General features: G+C 42.7%; 1 protein-coding gene across 1 annotated transcript in view; it reads right to left on the minus strand.

The window, feature by feature from the left end:
• AQP9 (aquaporin 9) overlaps nt 1-24,133 on the minus strand; it is a 43,538-nt gene extending 19,405 nt beyond the window's left edge. Inside the window, exons 1-2 of the mRNA XM_075006738.1 lie at nt 23,946-24,133; nt 3,192-3,318 (exon numbers count right to left, since the gene is read on the minus strand). Coding sequence (XP_074862839.1) covers nt 3,192-3,318; nt 23,946-24,047 — 229 coding nt within the window. The 5' untranslated portion in view covers nt 24,048-24,133. The remainder of the gene's footprint in view (nt 1-3,191; nt 3,319-23,945) is intronic.
• Nucleotides 24,134-25,181: the final 1,048 nt, after the last annotated feature.

The following is a 25,181-nucleotide window of genomic DNA, read 5'->3' on the forward strand; positions in this document are numbered from 1 at the left end:
TATGGGGTAAGGTGCCAGTAGAACATTAATGGCTATTCTTTCTGTTCACTAAGCATTTATTGAGATTAAGAAGTAACATTGATTTGTCACACTGCAAATCCTGACCTGGATACTTGGATATGTCTGAGCCAAACTCTGGAAAAGGTGATACTAAGCCATCCTTATGCTCCCCTCTTCGATCATGGGGCTAGATGGACCTGAGTCTTCCCTGGAATGAAGTAGAATTACCTCCAACTGCTCGTCTATGTGGAATCTGAGGCTCACCAGTGAACAGGCTCACCTTCACTCCTCAGTGGAGAACAGACACGCCCTCACCCCACACCACAGGAGTTCAGGAGAGGTATGGCCTGGGTGCTGCTGTAGTGATTGTGTAAGCAGAGGGATCTTTTTTTAAATATTTGGGAAGCCGAGGTGATTCATGCTAGCACTTAGGAGGTGCACTGCCCCCTTGTGCTCCCACCAAAATTGAATTGTTAGATGAGGTGCCCACCCATGGCCCCTCACTGTTCCTCTGGGTGGCCCTTTCCGCACCCCCTCCTGCCCCACTACAGCACCAGTCACTTAAGTTGGGAAGCGCTCAAATGTATTTGTGACAGGGACCCTGTAAGCACCTAGGTATTTAGGAAGGACAAGATTTCTCCAGTACTTGAGTTAACTGTAACAACTTCATTATCAAAATCTGAATGGTAGTGTGCATTAGGTCATGTATTATTTACTTCTTCCAACACCTTTTCATCCACATAGGGAAAAAGTAACAGATAGTGAAAAGTGTAAATGCCTTTGTAAACCTCATGTTGGCTGAAAAACAGATGCTTAAAAAACATATATCTCTGGTTACATTAGGAAGTAGGCTTAAAGATATTCTAAAATGGATATATGACAAACTTGGATTTTGCTAGACTGTGCCAAGTAGCAAGTGCCAGGTAACACCACATTCAGGAATGCATTGAGATGAAAAAGTGATATACAGGTGGCTCTCAATGCACATCAGAGGTAGGGATCGTAAAGTTGCAACTTAAAGTGAAACAACATGTAATGAGGAATTTTCCTCTGTAAGAAATAATGTAAATAGAGGGGGATAGGGACTGTAAGAGCATAAATTTTGCTTTTGTGACCATTTAAACCCTAATGTACCACTCACATACCATACATTTATATCATTTCAGCAACATTGAAAGAAATGATCCTAACCCACAGTACGTTTTTAAATCATTTTTATCCTATGTGCAATGTGTGTATACAGAGGAGAGTCGCAAAGGATGCTGAGAGGGCATGCTAATTTTTCATTTTCTTAACATAATGACTTAAGTGCAAGGATTTTTTACATCATGTTCCTCAAAGTTTCAATGGTGTATGTGTGAAACAACTTATATCGCAGAGAAAGCTGTGCTAGTCTATATACTATCAAAACAGAAAAGCAGTCAAGTAACACTTCAAAGACTAACAAAATAATTTATTAGGTGATAAGCTTTTGTGGGCCAGACCCACTTCTTCAGATCATAGCCAGACCAGAACAGACTCAATATTTAAGGCACAGAGAACTAAAAATAGTAATCAAGGTTGACAAATCAGAAAAAATTATCAAGGTGAGTAAATCGAGGGGAGGGGGAGGGTCAGGAATTAGATTTAGCCAAGTATGCAAAAGAGCCCCTGTAATGACCCAGAAAATTCACATCCTGGTTCAAACCAGTATCTTAGTATAAAGGCACCATAGAATAAAGCTCATAGCATCCATGGAGTTAGAATTTTCTAAAGCAGCAATGGAAAGGATGCCCTGGGAATGCAGGGTTCCAGTGAGCCAGAGAGCTTATAAATGAGGCTTTGTGGAAACAGATATTCTGTAACATATACACATAATGAGAGGTAGGGTTGTCACATCCAATTGACAAATCTGCTCTTTCCTGGAGAAAATGTGCTGCTTGTAAAATCCCTTTTCAGAGGAATGGCACAGAAAGCACAACTGTGCTGCTTTTGCAACCACTTTGCTTTGCCACAGTTCAGCCCCATCTATTTTAGACTAGTCCAGCTGAATATCCTTTAAAGGTACAAAAATGTGACGTGCTTTCCAGGTTATTTTCACAGTGCTGCTTTGGAAGACTGAACCTAGCCCCACCTGCATCACATGCAACAGCTGGAGTTACTTTGCTCAGATTAGAATAGCATCCAGACACACTGTACTACCAAATTAAGCTTGTGTGGTGGTACTATTGAGCCCTAGCTATCTGTCTCAGTGGAGGTAATGAGATTTGGCTGTTTCACAATACACTGAGGCACTTATCTGTCTGAATCTGGAAAGATTTCTGTCAGTTATCTCAATGTATTGTCTGGGAGAGCATAGAAAACAAACAGCAATGCCTCCTAAAGCAGCTAAACTTACATGCTTTTTGCTAAGCTGATCTGCCCCTCTTTGTCAGTGGTTGGAGGACTGGTCTACACTAGAGATCAAAGCCAATCCCTGATATGCAATTCTAGCCATGCTATTAGCATATAGCTAGAATGGATGTATCTGGATCGACTGTGTTCCCTGGTGTAGACCAGGGCTCTTTGGGCTCATGCCGAGTCCCTTACTCCACACAGCAGTGTGGAGTACCAGGGTCGATTGGTTGAGCCCAGAGAGATCAATTTTGCTGTGTCTTCACTGACGCAGCAAAATCAGTCTCCTGAAGACTGATTGTGGCATGACAAAGCTGCCTGTGAGTATAAACATACCCTAGGGTTAATCTGTTTAATTAATAATTTAATTATCTATAAGGTGCCATAGGACTTCTTGTTGTGTTTGTGAATACAGAGTAACATGAATAACACACCTACACCTGATACTTGAATATTCCTGGGCTCTAGCAGCTTTCACTGTCTCTTACCTGATGCTGTCCAGGGAGCCCCCTCTCCATAGCTAGGCTGGTTCCTGACCCGGTGAAAAGCATTTATTTGTAGGGACCTGGATCCCTAGTGGCCTTAAGGCTACATGTTTCATTCCAGAACGAGAACAGGTGACTGAATTTATTAAATATTGACAAAGGAAAGACGGAGAGGGATGTGGTTAATGGCAGCTCTGATCTGTCCTCTGCTACTTTGAGGCAGGCAGTACTTTGGAGTTTCTGAATGTGCAGCTGATAAGAGTACCATGAAGCTGAACTATATATAAACCTGTGAAAGCTGTGGTACGAATGCTTCATGAAATAGTGACTTACCTGACACGCCCCCGGATACATATACTGCCATGGTGACTGCCATTGCAAATCCAATGTATACTGTTATGGCCCCACCCAGGGCCCCTCGGCTCAGGACGTGTTGGGCAACACACGCACATCCGAGTGCCTGTAGTTCAGAAAGGAAGGGGAAAACGTGAGCATGCTGACACCAGGCTGTAAATGAGATCTGACTGGACTGTAAATAACTCCTGCTTGCGGCCTTAATCGCTGGGCACCGTGCTAGTGAAGAAATGCGTGGGTTTGAAATTGATGGCATGTGGACAGCAAGTGCTTCCATTATGCTGGGCATTGGTCTTTCATCTCCCTCAGTTCACTGGCCAAAAGCATGGCTTCCTCTGGGTAAGAATTTTACCCCCCACCAGTGTCCTAGATTATAACAGAGAGAGATCTGGTGTTCGTGGAATAAAAGTGAACTTCTATGTTGGGAGACAAAGTGCCCTGACAATGTTACATTTCTCTTCTTGCTTCATTAAAAGGCAACAGACCTAACTCTTGCTTCCAAACTCTGCTTCTCAAGTGCACAGTAAACTTTTTCATATCTGGCAGCCCTGGGACCAGGAGGTTGCTGGATATCCAAATATTCTGGGTAACAGAGAAGTATACCTAGCAACACATAACTCCAAAAAAAAATTAGATATTAATAAACAAAAATGTGTTCAGAGTGCTTTATTTACCAATAACAGCAGTATTGTACACTGTAAACTTACACTGTATTTGTTGTATTTAGTTGTGTTTAATTTCACTATACAGTACATGTAGAAAACAACTAAAATTTACTTATGGTTAAAATGCCAGTTGTTTGAGATTTCTGGATGATAGAATGCTGGATATGAAAGAGTTTACTGTCCATAGACTTTGGAAGGGCTCTCCTGTGAAAATGCTTTTGAGCTCTGTTGGTGAAATTCACCCCAGTGCAAATCCTGTACAAGAGCCTTAGAGCTGAGCATCAGAGGAAAGAAACACACCAGTGGGTGTACCACCTTTCCAGAATTCAGCTTGGTTTATTGTGGGAAACATGTTCACATTTATATTCTTATTTTGACTTTTCTTTTGGATGAAACCCTTTTACTGCTGCCCTTTCTGAAGTCCAGTTCCCAAAATGAATGAGTCCATTTCAGGGCTGGATGCTAAATGGGGAAGATCATTCTGTCTGGTAAGATTTCAGTTCCAAGAGGTTAGTACAAACAGTAAGAAAATTGTGAAATACATCCCAACAGTCTTTTAGCATGTAGTTTAGTTTTGAAACTCAAACTGTGCAAGCCACATGTAAAAGAACACTCTTCTTAGATTTTATGCTTATCTAATCTCAAAACAGCATTATGTACAAAAATATAAGTTGCTAGAATATCATGTAAAAATATTTAAAATACCAGGCGTCCAGGCATGTTAGTGGACAGGACAGAATAGAGAAGAGGTTGGAACAAGTGAGAACTCCAGGGTTACATAAGCAAAGGTCAGAAACAAGAATTAAAGGCCAGGATTAATTATACTGTGGGTCTAGTTTGGAAGGAGACAAGAAGGAGCAAGTTCTGTTTCCCTCTGCAAGCATGTTGAAAAACTAAAAAGGTGAACCTCTAATCCAGGCATCCCTTGTCCAGCAACATCTGTGGCCTGGCATGGCTGAGTGCTCCTGGGATGCAGTGCTCATGAAGAAAGCCAGGGGCCCCATGCTTAGCAATTTTCCTTCCCTTCTGGAGCACCACAAACAGCTCGTTTGTGGTGTTCAAGCTGAGGGAGGAAGTGCTGCCAGGTGGCTGGAAGTGCAGCCCTGCAGTCAGTGGCTGGGATCATGGCCTCTTCCCCTCTGTTCTGGGATGGGTGGACACATGGAAACACTCATCTGAGTGCTTCACAGTCTCTGATTTCTTCACATGGCTCCTCATTAAAACGAGTTTTCAATCCGGTCACATGATTGCATTCAAACAAGAATAATGAATTTCCATTTTACACTAGTTCTCATCAAGGCCCCAATTCAACAAATCATATAGATATAATCAAGTCCACCCTGAGCCAGCAAAGTACTAGAGCTTAGGCTTAGCTTTAGGCATGTGCTTAAGCCCCACATTAAACCAGTAGGGAAGACGATGAATATCACAATAAGTAGTTAGACGCACAGCTCCCCATGAAAGTCACGTTGTGCCTTTGAAATCGCCACCTCTGTGATTGGGTTCACTGAAGACCTGGCAGTCAGGTTCCCTGGGCCCTGGTGCATAATGCATCTGTAGGGCTTAACCCCTTACTGCCCCTGCTGAAGCCAGGGGTGACGAGTTGGCTGGGTTGTGTTGGTTGCTAGCAGCAGCTTGGAGGTGTTATGTCTTTCTGTGGGCAGGAAGGGACAAGCTGCTTCTAGCCACAGGGTGTCAGCGGGGGGAAGAGCTGACCTCTGCAAAGACATGAGCCAAGCCCCCGTCTCATGCGTACGCCCCACCTCCACCCCTCTGTGGCTGGAAGCCCTTGTCTCCTCCCCAGAGATGTAAGGCTGCTGCTGGTCATATTCTCTTGTGAACCTTCACAGAAACCTGGGAAGGGTAGGCTTGTGACCTTGCATGTTCCCCCTATGTTGCCTTGAGAAGAGAGTGAACTAGGTACCAGGAGAGGTAGGTCTGTACCAGGGACCCAGCCAGGGATGGAGGGTGGAGAGCACTGGGCACAGAGGATTGGGTCAGGTCAGTCGCCTCCCCCTGCTCTCGTGTGAGAGGGGTATACAGGAGTGTGTCTCACCTCTCCTCATGCAAACACACACGATACGAAGGAAACTAAAAGGACTCCAGCTATGCACTATTTCTTTTTAAAAGGGGCTCAGTCATTATGAGTCACTTGAACGTTCGTCCTGCGTACTTTTGATTGCCATTGGCCTTGCTCAACTACAAGTAATATTATCAATGTTCCTTATTAAACACAGGCAGATAGTCACCCTACTCACGCATGGTCACTTTCTTATCGTTGCTTAAAAGTGATTCCAACTTAGTCTGTGTGCCCCCGTTGGTTAGTCACCTCCCATCCTTCACTGTTGTAATGTTATTGTGAGCCACCAGCTGGCTGCACTGCAAATGGCCTTGCCAACGCTGTTTCTCTGAATGCATATAAATATGTTTTGTAGAAGAGCACATTGTGAGTGTGAAAAACATTTTTTTACAGAGCAGCAATAACAGTCTACTTTGCCTTAGGTATCCTCTTAACTACAAAAAGTTTGTTGGTACAGCTATCAAGCAAACCCACCCCAGTGTAGGTGTAGTTTTCATCAGCAAAAACGTGTTTCTTCCAGCTTCTTCCAGCTGATACAGTTTACCAAAACAAAAGCACATTTAGGCTGTCATGGGGCTGAGGAGTCCCCATGGCTGGCGCCCCTTCTTCCTCCTGTGCCCCAGTCACTTACTGCCAGATGCTCCATCCACGGGGTGTAGTATATCCCACCTCTGCCACCAGCTGTCGTGGGGTTCAGGGGTCCCCAAGCTCTGCACCCCATCCACAGGCAGAAGTGGCTCTCACTCAGTAGGAGAACAGTGGGTTTACTAGCCAACAGGGGCACAGCATTGTACAGAGGTGTCAGGAGAGCAATCAGAGACAGCCAGTCCAATCCATTTTGGGGAGAGGAGGCCCTGAGGGCCTTCCCCTCCCCCCGTGAGTCGGGGCCTTGCCCCCTCCTTTGCTTCGCTCTCTGTCTCCCAGCCCAGGCTAACTGCTTTCCAACTCCCAGTTCCAATTCAAAACCCTCAGGGTCCACCTCCCTCTTTGTCTGCAGTACAGAGGTGTCACCCGGTCACCTAAGTTACCCTCAGCAGGAGCCCCACACCCTCTGTGAGCCACACACATATTCCCCTCTCCCACCTCACAGGCTGATATGCCTCATATACATTTAGGGCTTTTGCCAAAAACAAACCACACCTCCAGTGACATTACTAGATAAGCAAAAAGCCTTTGACCTGTCCTGTCTATTTCCACCTGCATCATACACCCAGGTGCAGCTGGTGCTTACAGGATGTGTGCAAACAACACATTATGTGGTGGTGTCAAAGTTTTATGGTTGTCAGGATATTTTAAATATAGGGTGGTTGTTTTAGAAAGCAACGGTATAGGTTCTAGCATTGCATTTTGAGAGGCAGACGACCAATTCTGTGGTTCCATCTGCTTTATGTGCACACACAAAAAAAACCAAAACCAAAAACCCAGCTAAATACCTTTTTTAATTGTTTTCAAACTTGACTAGTTTTATTTCCTTGAGGTACATCCTAGCCTGCCCCGGCTCCTATGTTGACCTTTATTTAATGTATTTAATCTGGGAAGAACTGATAAAATGGAACTGAAGCAGCTCACGATATGACCATGCTGGGGTAATGGAATAGCTGATGGGACCAGAACTAGAAGAGGATGAGTAAAACAATTGTGCTCCACAGCTACCTCATTCAGACTTTGCAGAGGAAATAGCTGAGAAATTGCACCTGGCAAGACCTAGTGAATGACACAGCTTAGATGTGTAATGAAAAGTTCCCAATATTGCTGTGGTACCGACGTATCTTTCTGCAGGTACAGTTTTCACTCAGATTTTGTGCTCAGTCAGCTGGTGTCCCTTTAGTGACTGGGCACAAGTTTTGTAGGCTCAAAAAGGAGATCAGCGCCTTGAAAATGTGACCCACTTCCCTTTTCTTTCCATCTGAGGAAGTGGGTTTTATCCACGAAAACTCATGACCTAATAAATGCGTTAATCACTGAGATGCTGCAGGACTGCTTGTTGCTTGTGAAGCTACAGACTAACATGGCTACATGTGTATGTCTGAGCGAGAACTGGACTTGACAGGGGCAGAGAGTACTAAATTCTGTCTTTGCTAACTATGTGGTGATACCCTGGGACAAATTTTCATCTTTGTGCTTGAAAATAACTACATCCACAGAAGCTGTCATATTAATTAAACTTTGCCCGTGTAGCTAATGCACTTTATACCTTGCCCAGTACGTATGTGTAATGTTTGCCCATGCACACTGAATGAGCACTAACTATTGTTGTCACCATCAGGCGCATACCAGGAGCTAAATTTGCAAGTATGGAGCATGACATTTTAGTATTATTTTCGCAGGGTGCTGTTGTAAGTGGGAAAAATAATTCCCCTCACACCTGGTGTAACTTGTTCAACACAACCAAAACTACCACCTCATAATATATTTACACAAGCAGCAACTTAATAGCTTGGTAATCTCTGTTTGTCTGCTCTGAACCTGGGCTGTCTCGTGAAGTTGTAACTCAATACTTTAAGATTCTAGGCCAAGTTCAGACCATAGTTACACCCAGGCAATCGCATTGACTGAAACAATTGAAATCACTGGGGGTTGCCTGGGTGTAATTGAGGGCAGATACCTTTATCTTATCTTGTGCTTCCAGGTTCTCATCTCATCAGCAGTTGTTTGCAGCCTTGTCTGCTTAAATTTACCGTAGCAACTGCAGGACTGACTCTTTGTCCCAAAACGAATAAGATTACTGTCTTCAGTAACATGTAGTTTGGCTGGATGTGGGATAGCTGTCTGCACATTCTGTGCTAGAAAAGCAGTCAAGTAGCACTTTGAAGACTTGCTTCTCAGACACTGAAGCCTTTCTTTTGTCTTGGGTAATATAACAAACACCAGGGAAAGGAAAACAATTGGAGTCCTTTGAACCTATAGCCTTGTTATGCTCTGGCAACTTGTAGAACTTCCCCGGAGTATCAGAGACGGAAAGTACACTGTCTCCATCTGTGAATAGTAACAGAGAGCCATACTAGTCTACATACTATCAAAACAAAAAAGCAGGCCAGTAGCACTTTAAAGACTAACAGAATAATTTATTAGATGATGAGCTTTCGTGGGACAGACCCACTTCTTCAGACCTTGTTCAGCCTTTTTGTCTCCATCTGTGTGTAGTCAGGATTTCTGCAATGATGTATATAATAGAATTTGTTGGTATTAAAAAGGTTTTCTGAAAAGTATATTAAAAAGGTATTTCTTTTACTCAGTAGAGCTGTTTCTTGTGTATTCGGAGTCACATCTGGTTCCCTCTAGTGCCAGTACTAAGTTTATTGCTTTTTACCGCTTTTAGCTGCAAAGAGCTAACGAAGTTTAAACAAGGAGCTACATGCAATGCATCGTCAGAATTGTGTACCAAGCTCCAACCAGTTGTGTGAGCCTACAATGGAGTGGCCCAGGTGTCACTGAGGACAGAATACAGTTTCCAAAATCTTTACAATGGATGATAATTGTACAAGAAGTCAAAAAAAACAGGCTGATCTTACGTGGTGCTAGTTGCAAAACCCATCTTTGGCTGGGTCTATACTTGCCCCCAGCATGGTAATCAGGGCGATGGGACGTTACTAATGAAGTGCTGTCGTGAATATGCAGCACTTCATTAGGCAAATTCTCCACCATGGCAACTTCGAAGTGTCAGCATGCGTGTAGCCGCAGGTACTTTGGAGTGCCTGTCCTCCCCAAAAAGGCCCCTTTAATTTGTACATGAAGCACTCTTAATCTGGACATCATTGCAAGACAACAGTGTTTGTTTTAGTCACTTCTTGGAGGACAGCCACACTTAGACATACATATTGGCTTGCTCAAAGGATCGCTCTGACATTGTAGACATTTCAGTACAAATTTCTCTGTGAAGGGAGGACGCCTTCTATGCCCCTTTCTGGTATCAGACCTGCATTCCTACTTGTCTCTGCATCCTCTCCCTCCCTCCATCCCCCCACCCTAGCAGACATTCACTATTCTCTATTGTCAGGCAATATGCATGCTCCCTCTTTCTTAGGCAATATCGATCTCTTTAATATTTGTCTGGATTATTGTACAGCTGCATCTGGCTCTTTGAGGCTGACGTACCTCAAATGCAGCTCAGTAAAGTGGGCTGAAAGCTGTGTTCTAGCTTCATCCATTCTGAGTCTGGGAAAACACAAAGATCATCATGGGAGCCAGTAGGAAGCTTGGCGGACCATCTCTAAGGGAAAGGTGTCTGACATGGTGTCCTTAAGAAAATAGCCGCATTCCCACCTGGCTGTTTAGGATTTTGAAGGGACAAATCAGGATATAGAATTTCAGAAAGTCCATCAAGTGGGGAGTTTAAATAAATACAACCCTGTGATGGGTTCAGGTGGGGATATGTCTGACCAGTTGTAAGGGACAAGGGCACAGCTAGTCACAGCTGCGCTGAGGTTTGCTCATCAGGGATGAGAGTCACCAGGCAGGAATTGAAGCACTTGCAAGGACATGTCCCAGAATCAAGAGTAAGAGTGAAAATCAGGCATAGTCAGAGATTGGAAATCAGAGGTAGTACCACCTTAGAACTGAGGGGCAGAAATCGGGGCTGGAATCAGAGACAGAGACCAGAAGATGGGTGAAATTTGGTATTCTAGTAGACCAAAGTCTGTGTGGTTGCCCAGGCAATGTCCTGGGGCAGCCTCAGGGGGCTAAGTTGGGGTACTTGGTGAATCTGAAGGGCAGAGGGTACATTTAGTTGGGGTTTGATTTTTTTCAGCACAGTGCTCCCTAGCTGTGCCTCCACATGGCCACCCAGTGCCACTGTGGGAATATCAGCCAGCCCTCTTTCTGCAGACCTGGGAGCTAACACCAGCGAGTAACCCACACCTTCTGGGTGCGGTGTACTGTCCCATTTAGTGGCACTGAGACCACTCAGAGAGAGAGAATAATGAGTCTGTTCTACAGCCTTAGCTAATAGTTGACTGTCTTTTAGTTCATGTTGTAGAGGATCACGTTCTAAGCTCCAGAGGTCCCAGGTTCAATTCCACCCATAGACAACCAAGGTTTGTCGATATTACAAGTGCAGCCCACAAAGTGCTAATGCCAGCCTGGGCATGAGTAGGTTCTCCAGCAATGTGTTGATTTTGGGAGCCCCTATGACAACCTCTGTCAACGGGGTTCTGGTGGACTATTCTGTTGAAACTGAGTAGCACTATAGCACAGACACCTGTTACTGTGACGGAAGGGGGTTTTCTGTCACTGTAGAAAATCCAGCTCTCCACTATGCAGTAGCCAGACTGAGGGAAGAATCCTTCCACTTACCTCATCAGATCTGCACCACATCTCAGCCCAACCTCACTGTGTGTCTCAGAGGATTGAATTTTTCATCCCGGAGCCACATAGCTATGTTGATTTAACTTTCCAGTGTCAAGCAGCTCTGAAACCGTTCTTTGACTTGTGGGCACCTCAAGGAAGAGAGGCAGTGAGAACACGAACGCTACATCTACACTACAGTTTTTTCGAGATAACAGCTCTTATTTCAAAATAACTTTGCTAGCGTCTATGCACACACTAGTTCAAAATAAATTCAAAGTAGTGTGACTGTTACTTCAAATTTAGTAAACCTTACTGCAGAAAGAATAACACCTGTTTCAAAATAGGTACTACTGAGATACAAAATAGTGATAGTTTGAAATAAGCCATAATGGCACCAAATGGCACTATTTCAAAACAGTGCTATGTGTCCAGAAATGCTATTTCCAAATGCATTTTGTGTGTAGCTGTGTTATTTTGAAATATGATAATTATTAGGCATTTATTTAATAAGATATCTTATTTCAAAATATCTCTGTAGTGAACATGAGAACATAAGAAGGGCCGTTACTGGGTCAGACCAAAAGTCCATCTAGCCCAGCATCCTGTCTGCCGACAGTGGCCACTGCCAGGTGCCTCAGAGGGGGTGGACCAAAGACAATGATCAAACAACTTGTCTCCTGCCATCCATCCCCAGCCTCGGACAAACAGAAGCCAGGGACACCATTCCTACCCCTTGGCTAATAGCCTTTTATGGGCCTAACCTCCATCCAGCTGTAGCCCAGAAATCCTACTCAAGGATTAATTTTTCTAGCTTCATCCATGGCACATAATGGGCTGCAGGGTGTGATCGGTACTTTGTTGTAGCAAGGGCTGAATCAGTTCCAAAGTTTAATTTTCTAAAATGAATGCAGACAAAGAAACAGTGGCCAGGTCTGACCTGCTTAAACATTTAACACATGGAAATATAGTCAATTAAAGAAAATTCAAAGGAACAACATTGTGATGCAAATCAACCAACTAAACATTTTTAAATGACCCACACCTCTCGGAATATCCTACACACCCCTAAAAATACCCCAGACTGGCTTTATTTTTACTCTGAAAAGGAATGAAAATCAAAGACTCCACTTGGGGCTTTTGTCTTGCGGTCAAGCATTCATGAAAGTTGCTCAGCTACTGCGATGCTAGACAGTAATATAAACAAAAAAAGGAAGAAGTTACAGGTCCTATGCCTGCCTCTTTGTAAAACCACAAAACTTGACAGGGGGAAAATTGCATTTTCCTATTTAAAAAATATTTTCCTTTTTGCTTCTGAAGGATCTGCATAAAGAGGGGAAACTGGCTAAATAACTATTTCCGATGGAGGAAATAGTGAAATTGATAATACGCAAATTTCTCTCAAATGCACCAAGTAAAACTGAAAATGTAAAGAATATTTTTCTGTGATCTTTCTCAATTACAGGAATGTTCAGGGTTGTTTTTAATAATAGTAGCTACACTGTCTTCTGACAGAAAGACAAGTAACAAGTTGATGGCATCTCTTAGAAAGTTTTTTCCTTAGTATATTTCCTCTTTCTTTTATAATCCAATTATTTGCAAAAACCACTTTGCTTCGGTGGTCATTTTCCATTTAATTTCCTGATTAGTTATTCTCATAATAAACTGTAAGATCTTTGGGGGTGGGGACCATCTTTTTTCTGTGTGTGTATTGCATCTAGCACAAAGGACCTAGTCCATAACTAGAGATTCTGAGCACTATAGCAATTCTAACAATAATAACAGAAGCATGTTTTAAAACAGCTAGTATTTAGGGTCAGAGCACTGGAAGAATTCAGGATGCAGGATTTTTCTGAGGTGGTTATTTTTTTTTTTATTTTTTTTTTTGGTATCCTTTCTGAAAATCTTCAGCAAAGAATACTCCTCATCTCCATCTTTTCCCATAGCTACAGTGTTTTGGCTGATATAATTTCTAATTTTCATGGTGCAATAAAAATTCAGTCTATTCGTTAAAAACATAACCACTATAAAACCACATGGCTCTTTATCATCAGTTACATATTTAGTTTTATCCTGCTATTGCAATTTAATCAAACTTGGAGTAATAAGAGTGCCCTATCCATTCTTCTGGAGATCTCCTGGGACACAATCAATATCCTTTCAGACTCAAATGGATTTCCCTTCATTTGTTTTCACTATCCAATAAAATAAGGGTTTGGAATTAAAGCTGATCATTTAGATAATTAAATAGTATGGACATAAACCCTAAAATGATCATCATTTTGAAACCGTTTCTTTTTAATGGCAAAAATATTACTACTCACATACAGTGATATAAATGTCATAAGGCTCTGGCAGAAATGTGTACATTTAAGCTTTTAATATACATGAAGATCTGGTTCAAATTGTTCTAAGTAAAATAAAAATATCTACTAGAAATATTGAGCTTTAGACCATACTGAATTTTTAAAGTAGTGTGTTAAATTTTATTATTGTTCTTGCAACATGCTAGAGAGGAGGAATAAACTGTTAAATTGCCCATGGAGACCGGAAATGTCTGTTCTCTCTCATATTTTACAGATTTAACAATACCCTCTTCATCCCTGGATACTGAAATGCTTTTCTGTCCTAACTAGGCAAGACAACCAGTTTAAAGCAATTACTTTGGCGGAAATTATTTTCACGTTCTCACTGGGTTTTAGAAATCCAGGAAAGGGTTGGAAAGACGACACTCGGCTGGTGTTCAGGTTGTAGAGACCTTGACTTGAAGGGGTGGAAAGTGTCTGCCTCATAGGAGAAGTGGGGTGCAGAGAAAAGAGAAGGAGGGGGAAAATACCTTTTTGCTTCATGAGATGAACAAAGCTGTATTAATTTGGTGTTTTCTTTCAAGCCTCATCACTTATTCTTGTCCCAAGAGGTGTCTCTTTCGTTTACTTCCTGCACTGACTTACAAATGTAAAACCTTAAAAAGAAATAAAATAAAAAGTAAAAGCTCATGTTTAACCACAGCAATGGTGGCTGGGGAGGCATAGCGCCTGGGCAGTGGTGTCTGGAGGTGCTGTGCCTGTATAGAACAGAAGCAGGGCTGCTTGCTCTTGGGGGGGTGGTATCTTAAAAAGGCAGTATATGTATTCTCCGGATCCTGCAGATGAATGGGAATGCTGGGCATTAGTCATGCTCCCACATATACAATCACATCCTAGACCATGTGTACAATACTGTTGGTAAGTGGCCCTCGTGGTTGAACTTTTTCATTCAAAAATAGGATAAACTTTGTAAGCTTAATTTTTTAAAAAATGTTAATAGAACAGCTCAGCAAGGTAGGTGAATTAATCTCTTATTGGACCAGCTTTTGTTGGGGGGAAGGGACAAGCTTTCTAGCTTCACAGAGCTTTTCCTTAGGTCTGAAGAAGGTAACCAAAGTATTTAAGGTAAACAGTAGGCGGGACAGATTGTTAAGCATAAGGGGTTCACTGCAGAAGATCACTTAAAGTGAAGTGGGCAATTAAGGGCAGCAATCGTGTGTGCTGCCTATCAGCCCAAATAAGCTTACTTGTTAAATCTATGGTTTTTAGCATCCAGCAGAGCTGGACTTCGTTCTTCTCCCTCTGTGGTCCACTGAGGTTACACATTTAATGGCTCCTAGATGTCACTTCTGGATGGAAATCTCTCTCACTCTCATCTAAATGGAGTTTTAAAGGCTGTTCCGTGATTTACTTTGTCATATCCCCCACAAGCTAGTCTGCTTAAACATGTCAGCAGCTGTGTTTTTCCTTCTCTCCGAAGGCTATGACCAGTGAGTGTGTGTTGCCTGTGGGTGTAAGTTACTACACTGCTGCCTCTAACCAAGCACATTTTTTTCTTAAGGTAAAGGCATTAGAGTGAGAACATGTCAAAAAAAGAAAAATTCCTACATACGCACTAAAAGCATTACCAGAGGTCATTGCTGTCTCCAGTCATGGGGTCTGATAGGTTCTAGTCCATCAAAGCTCACAACTGGGTTTTCCTGCTTGTTATAAGTTCAAATCCATTTTAGATCCAGAACCAGAACAAAAAGAGGGCAGGTTAGTCTATTTCTTTATACTGCTCAGACCTTTGCCGTTAGCCTGCTGTAACAGACAGTGACGCTTTCCTTAGGACTTAGCTTCAGAAGCCTGGAGTGTTTGCAAAACTGAAGTTGGGGAATTTGCATTAGCCTCTTCCTAAGGATTTTGGAAAAGCTCCTTATTGTTCCAGAAGTCCATATTTGCCTGGCATATTTTTAATAATCTTTTTGAACTACCAGGTCTGGCAGCTACCATTTCCTCTAGAGAAGTTCTGTCCACTCACAGCTCACAATAATATAATTTAACACAATAAGGTTTTTCAAGAACATTGCAGGAAATTGCCATATCTCTTGTCAATAATTTTTGGGATGCCTTAGAAGTTAATTCTGCTCTTATACAAGGGAATGAACTAGATATCTCTCAATAATTCCTTCTAACCCTAAATGGTTCTACAATTTTAACAATCAGAGTATGCTTCTCTTTGCCCCCATCCCCAAATGGCTTCCTCAAGGATTGACCTCAGGGTTTATCAGGCAAATGCTCGAAACACTGAGCTATCCCTCCCCACTTAAAAATAAATAAATAAATAATTGGAGATACACATCTCCTAGAACTGGAAGGGACCTTGGGAGGTCATCTAGTCCAGTCCCCTGCCCTCTCAGCAGGACCAAGCACCATCCCTGACTTTTTGGCAAAAGACTGTAAACTCACTTTATAGTGAAAAGTTAATTTCTTGTCCCACAGTGTACGTTCAGATTCTTGTGTCAGTCTGAAAAATCTTACTAGTTTAACAAAGGACTCTGGGACTCTGTCATTTGAAAATACATCCCAGCTTAGTTACTGGTGCCTCAGAGCTAATCAACAGGAGCCAATGAACTGGGATTGCTGGTCTTGCAAAGCTGAACTGAATTCTCTTTGAAAACCTTTGCACAGTACAGAATGTTTACAGCACATGAAAAATAGAAATGTCACATACTGGAAAGCCTGACTACCACAATTTTGCACTTTGGGTAACAGGAAGCACAAAGGATTTCCTGTGACTTTTAAAAATTATTTGCTGTGAAAAACACTTTAGGTTTGAAAAACATTCGCTAACCTTCCTTCCAGTTCTTCCACACCACTGCTAACTATTCAGCTCCCTCAGAAATTAAAGCTACAGTGAGATGTGAACTGCTGTTTGGAGCAGAAACTTAATTTTGATAAAAGTACAATTGCATCCAGAAAAGGGACTCTGTAAAAATATCCCCCTGCCTGTGTTGACCTGACTGTCCACCTTAGTGATACAAATAAGGGACATGTGTGTTATGTTTCACTTCAGTTTGCAAGCAGGTTCAATATATGAGAGAGAGAGAAAAGGCTCTTGTTTGGCTCACAGGTCATCAAGGGCTACGTCTACACGTGCAGCCAACATCGAAATAGTCTATTTCGATGAATAACGTCTACACGTCCTCCAGGGCCGGCAACGTCAATGTTCAACTTCGACGTTGCTCAGCCCAACATCGAAATAGGCGCAGCGAGGGAACGTCTACACGTCAAAGTAGCACACATCGAAATAGGGATGCCAGGCACAGCTGCAGACAGGGTCACAGGGCGGACTCAACAGCCAGCCGCTCCCTTAAAGGGCCCCTCCCAGACACAGTTGCACTAAACAACACAAGATCCACAGAGCTGACAACTGGTTGCAGACCCTGTGCCTGCAGCATAGATCCCCAGCTGCCGCAGAAGCAGCCAGAAGCCCTGGGCTAAGGGCTGCTGCCCACGGTGACCATAGAGCCCCGCAGGGGCTGGAGAGAGAGCATCTCTCAACCCCCCAGCTGATGGCCGCCATGGAGGACCCAGCAATTTCGACGTTGCGGGACGCGGATCGTCTACACGGTCCCTACTTCGACGTTGAACGTCGAAGTAGGGCGCTATTCCTATCTCCTCATGAGGTTAGCGACTTCGACGTCTCGCCGCCTAACGTCGAAGTTGGTGCCGCTACTTCGAAGTAGCGTGCACGTGTAGACGCAGCTAAGAGGATTGTTAATAACATTTCAGATTCAGAATTTGTTACTGGTGAGTTTGCAAGAGCCAGAAAACTTTCTTATCCCATCACAGCCTTAATTTATGGAATTGGGAGATAAGGAAAAAAACCAGGCATTTTTACTTGTAAAATATTCTGGAGATTCAGAACCAAACTGTGCCACATTCAAATCATGAGCAGTTATTTTTGTGCTGTTTGTACTACAGTATTGCCAGAGGTCCTACACTGAGTAAAACTCCATGATGTTTTAGAACCGCTTTTCCGATTATGACCATACTGAGGTTAACAATGCATAGAAGGTTAGTATAAAGGGTACTGCCATAGTAACGGATGTGTCATACTTTCAATTATAAATGCATTTTAATCTTTCATTTATAATTGCTTTTTCTGATTAATAACGGGCCCATCTTATTTCAAATTCTTTCTAACTAGCCGTTCACATGATGCCTTTTGGAAATTGTCAATTAATAGCCACCAGTAAATAGGTTGCTATTAGAGGCCACTGATAACTTTCATTTATCTATCTTATAATTCAAAAATATCTCTGAACCAGAGTTCCCTGTAAGCTGAGTAATTGTGTAGCCACCCAGGAGAGATCAGGTGCTGCCCAGCTGATTAGCAGAGTGTCCACAGTGTTTATAGCCAACAGCATGGTGCCCATCCACACATGCCGTGGTGCCCATAAAATTTATTCTGCACATGGATAGAAGAAACTAGTGGGAACATTGCTCTGAGCCCTCTCATACACTACATAGATACTCTAACCCCTCTTTCAAACAGTAATATTTGATAGTGACAAAAGAATCGTCTTTGTTTTTAAAAATATAAAACTTGTAAGCCTAATTCCATAATGTAAGCTAAAAACATCTTTCATTTAGTCAATAAAAGTAAATAATCAAGGCTTATACTGGCTATTGTCCAATAAGCTCCACTTTACAAGGCCTGCCAATATGTCTTCCCAGCTGGGTATCTACAGTATAGAAAGCTGCCATTCTTAATATGCAGGAGTTCATACAGTGCATGGAAGAAGGAAAATATGAAATCAACTAAATTGTAATGGATTTATTGATTTGATTCTGACCTGACCATTAATCCATGTACTGATTGATTTGTAGATTTTTTAGACCGGAATAAACCAAGATGTAGTATTTTGGTCCAAACCCAAATAAGGAACCAGAAAAAATAGAGTGGTGAGTGCAGGAATGCAAATGCTTCCTGTTTGAAACGAAGACAAAAAAAGATACTGATGAGCACAAGATAAATAGGTGATTGGTCATTAGTTAAACAACCACTGCTACCTCAACCTGTGACAGCTTCTTGCACGCTGCTGGTGTATTGGCTCTCCACAGACTGCTGCCTTTATGCACACAAACACTCACTCATTTCAATAGGTGTTTTGCATGCCTAAGTTCTGCAGGAGGCCTTGTGCCTTCAACCACAGCAAAGGCTGTGGGGAAGGACACCAGATCTCCTACGTCCCCTTCTCTATCCCCTTCAAAGTCAAGTTTAAGGATCTACCTGCACTCCATTTGAGGTATGTGTCAGTATCACTTTGCTACACACACATCCAAGCTAGGTCTAATCTAGCTAGCTCGGGTACCAATAACAGCCAAGTCATGGTGGGTGGGATTTCAGCGCAGGCTAAATGCTTGAGAAATGCCGAGGATTCTAGGCAGGCTTCAGTGCTCTGTGTTGCAGTCTGTCCATCAGCAGCTACGCTAGTCAAGTACAAAGCTATCTTGGGTACGTATGTTGCAATCACGCCTCAATTACAGTACAGATGTACCATATACAATACCATCCACCATTACAAGAGGCAAAATGTTCTCCAGCTTCAGCAGGAGGCCACAGGCAAATAACACACAAGTTCCTTGTAGAGGGAGCCTGTACAGCTTGCTCTGGCACTGGAAGTAGAAGCTTGTGCTCGACTTGAGCAAGTAAACACACACTGTCCTACCTGCCTCTTGGACTGCGGAGACAGTTTTCTGGGAAATTGTTTTAACAAGAAACAGTCTCGCAAGAGTGAAAATAAAACAGGAGCAAACATGGAGCAAACAAGGGGACGTGCCCTCTTTGGAACATTTCACTGCTTCACGTCCAACGTGGGACACTGGTGTGAAATGGAACAAGTCGGACTTCACGCCAGAGCGGCCCATCAGCATCATTTTGGTGCCTTTGTAGCTGTGTTGGCGTATGCTGCACTGAGGCAAGACAACTTTACAGGGGCTTTAGGAAAGGGTAAGAAAACAGAAGGAAAATTATAGGAAACAAAAGAAAGTTTAAACTAAAGAGGCATCTAGCCCCCCACAGATGCCTGGGATCAGTGGGAAATCATGTCTCCACCCCTCTGCTGCATTCCTGCTCTGTTCTGCTGTATCACTGTCCCACTGCTGTCTCTCCCTGTAGTCCCCCAGAGCTCTGGGAGGAAAGGGGCCACAGGCAACAGGGCCAACAGCCATTACAGGCCTGGGGCAAGGTGAGAGGGTGGCTCAGCTCTGTGCACCAGAATGAGCGAACCCAAGTGCTGAAGGGGCAGGACCTAGGGCATTTGGCCCCCCAGTGCTGCCCATCCCCCTCTCCCCCAGCCCACACAGTGGCACAGCAGCACTACCATGGCAATTCAAAGGAGCAACTGCCCCTTTTGCCTCCCCTGTTGGCAGGCTTGGATGCAGGCTTTGTTCCTTCCCCACAGGCCTCCCAGCTCAGGGCCTGCAGCAGCTGCAGGAGCCCTGTAACGGGATAGCAGTGGAGCTGCCAGGCAGCTGTCTGTGTGTGGGCGGTTGGTGTGGGGAGGGGTCGGGCATACACAGATGTGTGAGACATCAGATGTAATATGGAAATCCATGGAAGGGCCATGAGATTTGGAGAGGAACCAGCAGGCAGTTTTGGAGGGGTACAAATCCTATCATACAGGGCCAAACCTCGGCCAGAACTGGAATGATCAGGCCCACACTAGGGTTTCCATATACTGAGTGTGCAAAAGTCACATTATATTGCACCTGCTGTGAAGAAAACAGGTGTCTCTATTTTTACATATGTGCTGCTCACACTGCAGGCACACCATAACTGGGTGGGTTAAAGATAGACTTTCCTCTTTAAAAATGCCTTTAAACTACACTGAGAGTTTAGATGTTGCTCACATGTACATAAGGCCACCAACACACATGCAAAACCAGGGAAATGAACAAGTTGGACCTCAGCAAATAATTGGCAGGTCAAAATAGTCAGTGTAATGCACACTGCTCCTAGCACACATTTGCTGCTTCTGCTAATATCGCTCTCCCATATAGAAACTGCTCTAGTCCAAGTCTGGCGGCTTAGAAATGACACACGATTAAGTGTAACATTTTCACGGCCTGTGTGTGGTGGAACCACTCTAATTGTGGTCCCGGAGCATAGCTAGAGCCACTGTTCAGTGGGCTGGGGAATACCTCTGTGACTGATGGTGAAAGCAGTCCTCCTGCTATGTGGCAGAGGGATCTAATACTGGATTAGGCTATGCAGCAGCACCTATGACCCCTTGTATAAAGGTGGCGATGGCAGTTGACCTACATATCAAAGCCATCCATCCTGGTGGCTTCCTGTGGATTTGTGGTGTGCAGTGAACCCCCATGAAGGCAGGCACTAGCACAGGGGTATGAGTCGCTATCTCTGTGTCATGCCCTCAATGGCATGACAAAGAAAGAGCAGCTCATATCTCTGTCCTCAGTGGATCCACCCCAGTTCTACTGTAGGCAGAACCTCCACAATCCTGATGGAAGGGTAGGTTTTGCCCCATAACCAATTCATACTTTACCAATATCCTGAAATGAAGCCTATTAGGCCCTCACGCTTAGCTTTTTAGAGTTTGAAAAATAACAGTCTAAGTCTGAGGATCTGTCTATACTTCCTGCAGATTTGGCACACTATGAGTGATGCTCCAGAATTCAATTTTGCTGAGTCAGTGAAGACATGGCAAAATTGATCTCTCCTGTCTTGTCTGTTGACCTTGGTGTTCCACGCTGCCATGTGGAGTAAGGGATGTCGACGCAAGCCCAAACAGCCCTGATTTACACTAGGGTGCAAAGTCCATCCTGGTACATTGATTCTAGCTATGCTAATGGCATCGCTAGAACTACGTATCTGGGATCGATTTTATCCCCTACTGTAGGCCAGGCCTGAGTGAACTTTTCATAATGATATGGAGTGGTCTAATATCCATGGTGTCAGTGTCCCAAGGCATGTCTACGCTATGGAGTTATTCCAGAATGGTTTGTTCTGGAGTTGTCCAACCCCAGAAGAACTGGAGCACAAGTAGGTTTGCTTTGCCTTTGTTTGGAGGGCATTCAGTGGGGTTGGAATCCTGAAGTTAGCCATAAGGTATGCAACCTTCCATTTCAACTTCTGAGGAATCAGTGATTGCCTATTTTTGAACTTTTATTATGCTATTAAATCCCAACTTGGTAATGACTCAAAGTCATTGCAATATATGGTCAATGGGAAATCAATAGGTGTCCTTAGCCCATTTTATGACCTACAAACAACCCGCACAACTGACATTAGTTATGTCTCCAGAGAGGCTCTGGATTGAACAGACTAACTAAACTGTCTGACTCAGCCTGGAAAGGGATTAAGGAATCTCAGTGGGGCAGTATGAGGAAGCTCTTACTTCTGCTGCCCACCCCCTCACTGTACTGACATCTGTCTCCACAGAGAGCAGTCTTGCCTCTTGTACCGGCTCAAAATTAAATCAATGTTAATATTTTTAAATTGAACCATGAGGTGAGAGATCCTGTTGCCAATTGGATCCCTTTAAATCACAAGGCAAATCAGTGCAGAAAAGGGAGCACCTTGTTATGACACCCTTGTGCTATAGTTTATTTCAGATAATCCTGTGCAGTCAAAACATCAACACAGTTCCTTAGCAGTTTGCTGGTTGCTGAGCTATCCAGTTTTGTCTATTTGTTGGTCTTGTCAGCATTATCCAAGGCCAAAACAACTTTAAACTAAAATAGGGGAAGTAGGTGGTGAAATTTAGTCACATTTGCCAACCCCAGTATATGTAGTTTGGTTTCCTTGTTCCACAATAAAACACACTGGAGGATTGCATTTCCGTCCAATCTAGAGGTGGGAGATTAAACAGTAGCATTTTCTTTGCTCATCTGCACTATCATGCAATCCCCATTTACATAATTTGATTAATGGAGGAGGGAAGAGGGTGATCTTGTGGTTAAGAGAGAGGACTGGCTGGCAAGTGATCTGCGTTATATTCACAGCTCTGCAATGGACTTCCTGGGTGGTTCACATAACCTCTCTAATCACCCTTCCTAATATATAAAATACTTTCCTTCCATACAGAGTCATTGTAAGACTTGATTGATTAATGTTGGTGAAATGTTTTGGGATTCTTGCCTCTGAGAGCAATTCTAGAATACCACATAGAGGTTCTAGAAATTTTTAAAGTTGGATTTTTACTGTTACGTCTGTGCTAAGAGCTGGTTGAAACATGATGAAGAATATTATTTGTCACTCTTACATAAGTGTCAGGAGAACATGCTTTAAATCTAGTTGACGTGACCAGAGGCAAAAACTAAAAATAAAAATTAAAAAAAAATACCTTTCCTTACTAGTAATATCTGGTTGGGGTCTTGGCAGGTCTTTTTATTTCATTTTTGTTTTTAATTTTCTGATGCAGTTTCACTTTGAGGAAATACTTAGCAAAACCACAAGACACTTCTATTTCATCTACACAAAAGGAGAGTTGGTTAGAACTAGCATTCTAATCCCCACTGTGTTGGTGAACTCCCTCTTTGATAAATCACTAACCTGCTCTGTTCCTCAGGTTCCCCATCTATGACAAAGAATACTGGACTCACCAAGGATTAGTTAATGTTTGGAAAGCACAATGTAAGCATACTATATGTTCTGTTTGAATATTAATAACATTTCAGTGTTTTTTGTCAATCAAAACTACTTTGTGTTCTAATTTTTAATATACAAGGATCCCAGAAAACTTTTTAAACAAGAAGTAAAGAGGAAAACATTATGTTGTTGTGAACAAATAATGGATGGGTCTAATATCTGCCTGAAATTGAAAATAGATGCAGGTTCCAGCAAATATAATGGTGTAAAAGCTACAAACAACATGATAAGCTTTCAGATCCCTGGGAATTCAGCTGTGCAACAGTCATTCTATTCATTAGAAAACACAGGATTAAATCAGTGACACACAGTGAAAAGACACCTATATGTGCAATATGGTTAATTACATAATGCCAATGGAACTCAGGCATGAGAAATTCCTGATTTTAAAAAAATAGAAAAGCAGAATTATTGAAATGTATTCCTCGTATCGGCACATTTTCCAGAAGTTTGTAAGTCACTAAAAACCTACTCAGCTATCACATGAAAGCTTTAACAGAAAATTGTTCAGTGAATATTGTACGTTTATAGTTAATAGTCGTGCATAATTACTTCAAGTGACTAAAGTAATAACAAATTTTTCCTAAATAGAAACAATTCATTCACTGCCGTGCACTACTTGTCAGTCAGTGATCCATGCTAGTTGTAGCGTGCAAGGAAAAGCAACACATGCCCCGTTACAAATACTGTCCATCATTAAATTAATGGAAAGAAAGGAAAGCAGCTGACACTTACTATCAATACAAATGTTCCCAGGAATTCTGACAGAGCTTCTTTTATAAAGCTGTTCTTCAAGGCAAATTTCTCCTTGAATGTTCTTTTGCTTTTCCCGTTCATTTTTGGTTCCTCTTGTTGCCCTGTAATGCTAGTTATGCATGCACCCACGCTCCTCGAATTTGCTTTGTAATCATCCCTGCGTCTGCTGAACTTTGACACTTTTACTTATACATTGAAATATGATATTTTTGGCGTCTGTACAGCCAGTGAAATCATCTGACAGTACAAGCATTGACTGGATCCCCTCAACATGACCTGATGATTCATCATGAGTTTTCCATCCTGTGCACTATCTGACTTTGCTGGCTTCTATTTATATTAGCAGAACTAGATTATACTGGAACCTTCACCACCAGAAGCTGATGAACTGTTTTTCCTTCTAAAACCACACAGAATGGATTAATCATTGTCTTCCCCCCAAGGCTACCTTTTACCAAGGTAAACTTTTGTGTGTGTTTATTTCCCTAAAAGATGAGAGAAGAGATTATATAAACTGCCAAATATGGAAGCAAGCCCTTGGTTTTGCTCCCAGTTGGGATTTAAGTTACACAGTTGTTGGCTATTTGAAACCTTTCTTAAAGGGCGGCTGTGCCAGTAAGTGAGAGCTTGCCAAAGACATATGCTCTAGTCTGCCGTTTTAAAAAAATAAAAATAAAAATAAAAAGCACATTCTGTACAGTTTAGAGAAATTTAAAAATGTTGCTTTAGAAGTGCGGTGAATTTGTCTATCTGCAGATTGATTAGTAATACACTTCTTGGGGTAAATGCCTTACCTTTCTAGTGAGGCAAGAGCCCTGTTTGTGACACAGCTATGAGGCAGAATAATGTAGGAACCTCTAATGAAATTGGCTTCAGTGCATTACAGTGGCTTTCTACAGTGAGGTACAGTCCAGCAAAGCCTGGAAAAAGTCTGTGCCCCCAAAACACTAGCTTAATTGCAGTCTTTATGATGAAGTAAACTGGTTAGGGGCTTGAAAATGCATGGTATTCTGGACCTTATCTCACACGGACTTGAAAGAGAGCGAAAGGTTCTGAGCACCCTACAGGATCAGACCCTGAATAGAATGATATTACTCCCAGGGACTCTTACCTACTTTTCTTGAAAAGGTTGTTAGCGTCTTGGTTGTTCCTATCAGATGTGTCCCTAACTCAGTCAACACATTGATTGACTTGAACAACCAGACACATCATTTT

Source organism: Carettochelys insculpta, chromosome 12 (genome assembly GCF_033958435.1).
Source record: "Carettochelys insculpta isolate YL-2023 chromosome 12, ASM3395843v1, whole genome shotgun sequence".
Classification (NCBI taxonomy): Eukaryota; Metazoa; Chordata; order Testudines; family Carettochelyidae; genus Carettochelys; species Carettochelys insculpta.